Raw genomic sequence first — 7,500 nt, forward strand, 5'->3', positions numbered from 1 at the left:
TGTCATTCCCAGCCCTATGGTTTGCATCTTCTTGCACTGGATACCCAGAAGTTATGGCCTTCGTACTATTGACTAACCTTTTTGAACAGTGCCTCATGTTCTGCATAGGTAAAATGGGGATGCATCAGGACACATGGTGCATTGAGTATTCCACTCTAGTAACTATTCTTGGCCAATGATATTAAGTGGCAATGTGTTGAACTACTGATCGTAAATGCCAACACGTTGGCATTTCAGATGTTATGATGTGCCAATGTGTTGGCAGTTAATATCAATGGCCAAGAATAGCTGCTTGAGGGGATGTCCCAGTGCACCCCAATTTCCATGACTTCTTGCTTTACATTGAACGAGCAATTTTTTTTTCCGCTACAAATTCTTCTCTTCACTTTTTTCTTATCTTGCAGGTTCTTCTTTTATAGTCTTAATTTTGCCACTAATTTTTGCAGTGATGCGATTTTCCTATTTCCATGACAATAGCACCTCGACAAGCCACTTCTATGGCATGTTCTGCTGTAGCCATGTTTTATCTTGCCGCACTCGTATATATTTCACATTTCGGATATATAATAGAAGACTGTTCAGTGGGCTGACAGGATGGTCGAGAGGAACGCACCACTCGCCTATAAGCTGCATCGACTGAGTTTGAGTCACGACCCAGATATAAACTGTCAGTCCGGTGTATCACAGGCAGGGGGAAATCAATGCGTGTGCCGCTACTCGGATGGACGCTAAAAGGGCGTCCTGTGTACCAGCATTAGTTGGTGGACTTTAAAGTAGGTGGACCCCACAACGGTGTCTTTTGTGAAGAGTAGGAGAGCTATTGCTGGCACCCGGAAGAAATTCCAAATTCCTGCCCTAACTAGTCGAACGTCAGGCCTGGCCAGCCGGTTCGTGAAGACTCGGGCCAAGCTTCCCCCGGCCGAGCGCACAAGAAAGGTGGGATCATAGTATCTGTTAAAGACGAAGAAGAAGAGAAGACACTGTTCAATTTTGCCCTCAATAGTCATCGATGCTAACTATACTCACTAATCATATTCACTCATCCTCATGTCATTGTGCATTGTTCTAACACAAGTTACATTCTTGCAAATAAAAGTGTTTTCCTCAGAACTTGTTTTTCTTTATTTCCATTCTGCACACAGTGATTCTTTTCTTCTTGCTTTTTCCTTCCAACTGGTGTGTGCTCTTTGAAATGGCGTTATTATTCTGTGACCATGACCTATAAAGGAAGCTCTTCCAAGAGCACTGAATGAAGTGCACAGAAAATATTGCATTGACCTTAAGCATTGCTATCTATACCACATGCATCACGTAAATCACTGAACCAAGTATTTAAAACTTAAATGACATGATAAAGAGGAAAGCCGACCTGTTCGATGTCAAAATTCATGAAGGCTTTTTGCAAGTAACGCACACCACCATGAATGAGTTTGGTGCTACGACTACTTGTGCCTGATGAGAAGTCGTTCTTCTCTACCAATGCTGTCTTCAGTCCTGAAAGTAATGCAGTGTCAACTGCTTCCCATCAAACACACATTTCACTGAATAGCTAACAAATACATGTAAGGTTATCCATCCATCCATCCATTGGGACCATACTCTGTGCAGATCGTTGGTGCTGCCTAAGCAGTCTCCTTGGCGAATGGGCACAACCCTGGGCAGGTCGTGGAGGATGCCAACCTCAGAAGGATGACAGGCAGAGTCAACCCCACCTGATATTAATTCAACAGCTGAGCGGGATCCCAAGACCACCACCCTAACCATTAAGTCTACACCAACCAGGCATACATGTCAGGTTATCAAGCCATACAAATGTATGTGAAGTCCTCAGTCAAATTGACAATTTTAGCGAGACTGCATCTCGGTATTGTTCATTTACTGGCCTGACTAATCGAGTCATCCTCTAATTATTTGGCCAAACAAACTTGACTCGCTAATATAGGAAAAATGGGATGTGAAAGCCAAACGTACTTTTAGAAAGAGAATTGGAGTACAAATCAAACAGATTTGCTTTAATTTTGTATCTCATTCAAATTAAGTCGCAGAATGATTTAACTCTCTTCGAGGCATGCACAGACACACAGTACAGATTAACAAACAGAAGAGACTGGCAGCATGGCTGAGCCATTATTAGAAGTAATGCAAACATAATCAAGTATTGTGGTTGATGGCCCAGCACATGACTTACCCCTTGTGACTGCATCCAATGCACAGCCACTGCCAGTGGCTCCCCCTCCAACCACCAGCACATCAAACTCTCTTGTGGAGTGCAGCGTGAGGAGCTGCGCAGCACGTGAAGGTAGCATGGCCGGTTCAGCCCGTTCCTTTTGTCTCTCCAATGCCGTTACATGCTTTTTGTTCTCGCCTCTCTGTCCGTCGAAACATAAGCACATCAGAAATGCATTGTTCATGAGGCTCGATGAAGCAAACAAACAAACGAAAAAAATACTTTCTTCGCTCGTCTCAATTCACTTGTACTCAAATAGTAAGTACTGTTGCATCACTGATGTGTTGCTTACTATGCTGCTTCCAATATACTGTATGACTATAGAAGAAAACATTCAAACAAATTTCTTCCTGTTAAACTGTGTGTTTGTATTGTCACTTTACTGCAATGATAAGGATTTTTGCACATATTGCAAATATCCACCCACATCAATTCCCCCTGATGTGGGCTTTCCTTCCATCCACCCTGCCTGAGTCTTGATCCCTTGGCCACCAAAGCTTATCTATCCAAAATATACAAGCAATCGTCTCCTTGTCAGTCTATGCATTGACAGCTGCTGTCTCACTCCTTTATATATGGTTGGTGATGATGCAACACGTGTCATGTTATGCTTTCGTGTCAGGGTGGGAATATAGTGCAGCCTGGATAGGCACAATTGCCATTTCAGAGCATCTGATTTTCTTTGTACATCTTTTTGAAGCCAGTGTGAGCAGCCTGCCAATGTTCCTGCCCCTAATATAAAGCAGGTGAAACATATCATCATCATCATCACATCATCCTATTCAAAACAGTCACATCAGAAAGGCAATAGCCAGATCACAGTCAAAAAGAAGCTTCAAGGACACAGAAGGATCAATCCTTTCTCAAACATAAAAGAATAGTACATCATATGAAGGGCAGGGTGGAGATGGGGGTAGAGGAGAGACAGATACACAGCCAGCTGATTCATATAGAATAATGTTAAACCATGGATTTTGGACTCAGTTCACAATTCATAATAAAACAAATTCTCCACTCATCTACATCCTCGGTTCCCATTTAAACTATGCATGTGTAAATATTCCCACATAATATGGGAAATGTTTCCATGCTGATGACATTCCGATGAATTTGAACCTCTGGCTTCAATGAGGCAGCGGTAGTGCAGCAAACAGTGTAGCACTATGAGCCAAAAGGTATCATTATTACACCAATTCTGACCTCTCGTGCCACCAAATCTGAGCTACTTTGATGATAAGTCCTGTAATATATCGGAGTAACAACGCTGACCGAAAAAGAGCCCCAGAAATGGCCTTGAACCTTGGAGCAAAGGTCAAGAACTCAATAACATGGACCCTAGTTTGAGGGCAAATAACTGCTTTGGACAATGATTGTTTGCCATTTTAAAAAGCTAACTGCATGCACAATAGCTCTTTAATTTGGTTTTTGTTTTGAACGACTTGGTAGAAATAGAAAAGAAAAGTAAATTAGTTAAACTTAATACTTCTTGAGAAAATTTTCTTTCGAAGATTATTGCATGCAACAACAAATGTCATTATTTCCCTTTTGCTATTATTTTATGAAAACCACTTTTCTTGTAAATGTGGACTCAAAGACTGTTCATGTTGATTGAAAAGCGACATCATCACAAAACTAAAGCATTAACAAATATTGCCCAATAATTAGCTGTGATGCAAAAACATGGCAAGTTCTTGCTGAAAAATAAATATTGAATGCATCTGATCGGATCTGTGAATGAGCATTCTTTGATAAGAGAATTGTTGCTGCCAAAGCAGTTTCCTGGACAACAAGTAAATTGGGTGGTTTGGCATTTCCTTTAGCGCGGAAATCCATGGCATATATTTGGATTTTTACCTTGATACTGACACAATGCCGACTCTTTTCAAAAGGGAATAAGAAATCTTTGAAAAAAAAGAAAAAAACAAAGTGCTGGCAGAGGAGAAAGCTGGATCTGTGACGCAACGCTCTTCATGCATTTTGATTACATTCCTTTAGGAATCAAAGAAAGACAACATAAATGGAAGTTGAATATTCTTTCACTTTGCTCCAGGGAATATGGAATGCCTTTAAGATCTCCATGCAAAACAGACATCAAACTTCTACACTGCTCTCCCATCTCAACTTCCTCCGACATCAACTCGTCCTGGGAATTCTTTCAAACCAATCAGCCTTCTGCCAATCATCAGCAAGGTTATGGAATCCATCATCGCGTCAGACATTAAATTCTTCCTCTTCTCCAATAGCTTGATTTCCGATCTTCAATTTGGTTTCAGAACTGGTCACTCTCCATTGGACATGCTGCTTATACACTCCCAACAATGGATGTAGGCCTTCAATGACAGACATGAAATTCAGAGAATAATCCTGAGACATATAGTGTGCTTTTGACATGGTCTGGCACCCTGCCCTGCTCACCAAACTCTCTTCCTATGGTATCCAAGGCCATCTCCACTCATGGATCGCAGACTTCATCTCCTGTCACAGTCAATGTGTGGCCCTCAATGGAGTTCTTTCATCCCCTCTTCCTGTCCAGGCTGGAGTTTCTCAAGGTAGTGTTCTGGGCCCTGTTCTTTTTCTGGTTTTCATCAACGATCTCTCCGACTCTCTGGAAAAAACCTCTTTATCTCTTTGCTGATGACTCCACCCTATGCCGTACCATCTGTCAACCCTCAGACCGGCATGCAGCAGCTTCTTCGCTCACTGCAGATCTGGGTAAAATCACAAACTGGTCCAACACGTGGAACATATCTTTCAATCCGGACAAATCTCACACTCTCACTATGTCTCTCAGAAAGGACCGTTTAGAACCCCCCCCCCCCCATCCACTTTCTCAACAATCCTCTGGAAGAAGTCCTTTATTTCAAGCTTCTAGGTCTCACTATCTGCCATGACCTTTCCTGGGAAAGCCACATTTCAAACCTCGCCTCCAAAGCCAGTCGCCGACTGGGAATCCTCGGTCATGCAAAGTCCTTCCTCAGCCCGCCTGAGCTCCTAACCACCTACAAAGCTTTCGCCCGCAGCCTCATTGAGTATTGCTCTCCCCTCTGGGCTGGTGCTCCTGCCTCCCACCTTTTTCGGCTTCACGCTGTGGAAACCAAGGCATTTCGGACCATTGGCATCTCACACGACGAGGCTGAATCTTTGGGCCTCTCACTCTCACCGCAGGCTGGACCGTGGTCTTTCTGTCTTCTACCAACTCCTCTCCAGCCTCGCCCCCCCCGCTCTCTCTGCGATTTGTCCCCACCACATTTCCACAGGACGCTCAAGGTCCACCAACAACCCCCTTCTGGTAAAACTACCAAAATCACTGCTCACCTTCACTCTTTCATTCCTCTTTTTTCCCCACCTTTGGAATAAACTCCCTCACTCTATTCATTCCCATTCTTCCCTCCAGGCCTTCAAAACAGCTGTTCACCACCACCTCTGACCATCCCCCGTCCAAATCCTCAATCTTTTCTACCCCCAATAATCCACCCAAGCCCACCTCCTTCAAATTCCATGCTTTCCTTCCTGAAAGTCCCTGTAATGTCCATCTTCTATTCTCCATGTTCCCTGCCCCATCCCTCTCCCTTGCACAGATCTCCTAATGTCTCTGTTCCCCACTGTTTTGTCCTTCCCACTCCCACCCCTCTTGTCTTATGCCCCCCTTGTTATGCGTTGTGTGTTAGCTCTCATATGAGCCTCAACAAGGTATACAAAAAACCAAAACAAAAAAACCCAACAAAAAACAGGAGCAGCAGGGTGCCATGTCTGGGTAAACAGCAACTTCCCCAAGTGGGATCAGGTAAATCCCTGGAGGTGGAAGGGGAAATGGAGCATGAATGAGGAGACGGCTTGACCAATGAGTCATCAGATGGGTGTTCATTGCTGGGTTGCAGATGGGTGATTCAATATCAGGGAAAGCTCTGTTCAGTCTTAGAGACTCGCGATTGGCGATGACAGGTGGCGCGCACACACATACACGTATCGTTATTATACATACACATGCATAGTTGTGATTGTAGAAGCACAGGAATCGTGATTATAATGTGTGATTTTTTCTCTCTCACACACACACACACACACACACACACACACACACACACACACACACACACACACACACACACACACACACACACACACACACACACACACACACACCCTTCAGCAGAAAGTTTCACACACCTTGATTTTTGTCACATTTTGTTGTTGCAGCCTGAATTTAAAATTGATTAAATTTAAAATGTTTGCCACTGATCTCCACAAAATACCCCATAATGACAAAGTGCAAACATGTTTTCAGAATTTTTTACTAATCTGTTGAAAATTAAATTCAAAAATATCTAATTTACTTTCGTATTCAGCCCCCTGAATCAATACTTCATAGAAGCGCCTTTGCTCATAATTCCAGCTTTGAGTCGATTTGGGTATGTCTGTATCAGCTTTCCACATTTGGATTTGAATATTTTCTCCCATTCTTCCTTGCAGATTTTCTCAAACTCTGTCAAGTTGGATGGGGAGCGTCAGTGAGAGAACCTGGAAGCTGAAGAGTGCCAACATTGTACCAGTGAAAATTGGAGCAACGGGAATGATAAAGAAGAACCTCACAAATACCCCACAAACTATCTTTGGGAACATTACCACAAACAAACTGCAGTTGGAGGCTGTCTGGGGCTCATTGAGAATCATGAAAAGAGCCCTCGGAACAAAACTCTGAGAACAACACAACTACACAATGTAGACCATGAATCACGATCCTTCACCAAAACTTAGGTGGATACTTCGAGTCCTGGGAGGGCTCCCTTCCACCTTCTGAAACCTGAATTATGGAGATAACAATCAATGAGACACACATTCCTTTGGCCCTTTATTTTTTATTTCATAATCTTCTCTTTTTAATGAACACTTTAATTAAAAATCAACAAATCTTTGTTTCTTTGCCGAATACAGTATTTACCCTGCAGTTTTATAAATGGAGTGCAGGCCCATTTGTCAGTGCTGCACATAGGCTGGCAGGACAGCCTAACGGTATGTGCACTAGTCTTTGAGCTGTCTCGCCTAGGCTCGAATCTCAGTCCAGCTATAAACTTTCACCAGTCGTTCACATCCAAGGCAATGTCTCAATGTATATGCCATCCATCAGTAAAATATAAAGCCGGAGGACCCGTGTGCCAGTACGAGTTGCATTGATGTCCTGTTACAGATCTCATGGTCTCTTTAATGAATAGGAGGCACATTATCGCTGGAATCCTGACCAAATTTCAAATTCCTGCCATTTTCAGTTTAGTATC

The 7,500-nt window shown here is 43.1% G+C and overlaps 1 protein-coding gene across 1 annotated transcript in view; it reads right to left on the minus strand.

Moving 5' to 3' along the window:
• The window catches only part of GPD2 (glycerol-3-phosphate dehydrogenase 2), a 323,960-nt gene that overhangs the window by 178,420 nt on the left and 138,040 nt on the right, over positions 1-7,500 (minus strand). Inside the window, exons 5-6 of the mRNA XM_085873795.1 lie at positions 2,189-2,369; positions 1,370-1,494 (exon numbers count right to left, since the gene is read on the minus strand). Coding sequence (XP_085729921.1) covers positions 1,370-1,494; positions 2,189-2,369 — 306 coding nt within the window. The remainder of the gene's footprint in view (positions 1-1,369; positions 1,495-2,188; positions 2,370-7,500) is intronic.

This window comes from Eptatretus burgeri, chromosome 3 (genome assembly GCF_056783735.1).
Source record: "Eptatretus burgeri isolate ZD-2024b chromosome 3, Ebu_testis_v1, whole genome shotgun sequence".
Classification (NCBI taxonomy): domain Eukaryota; kingdom Metazoa; phylum Chordata; class Myxini; order Myxiniformes; family Myxinidae; genus Eptatretus; species Eptatretus burgeri.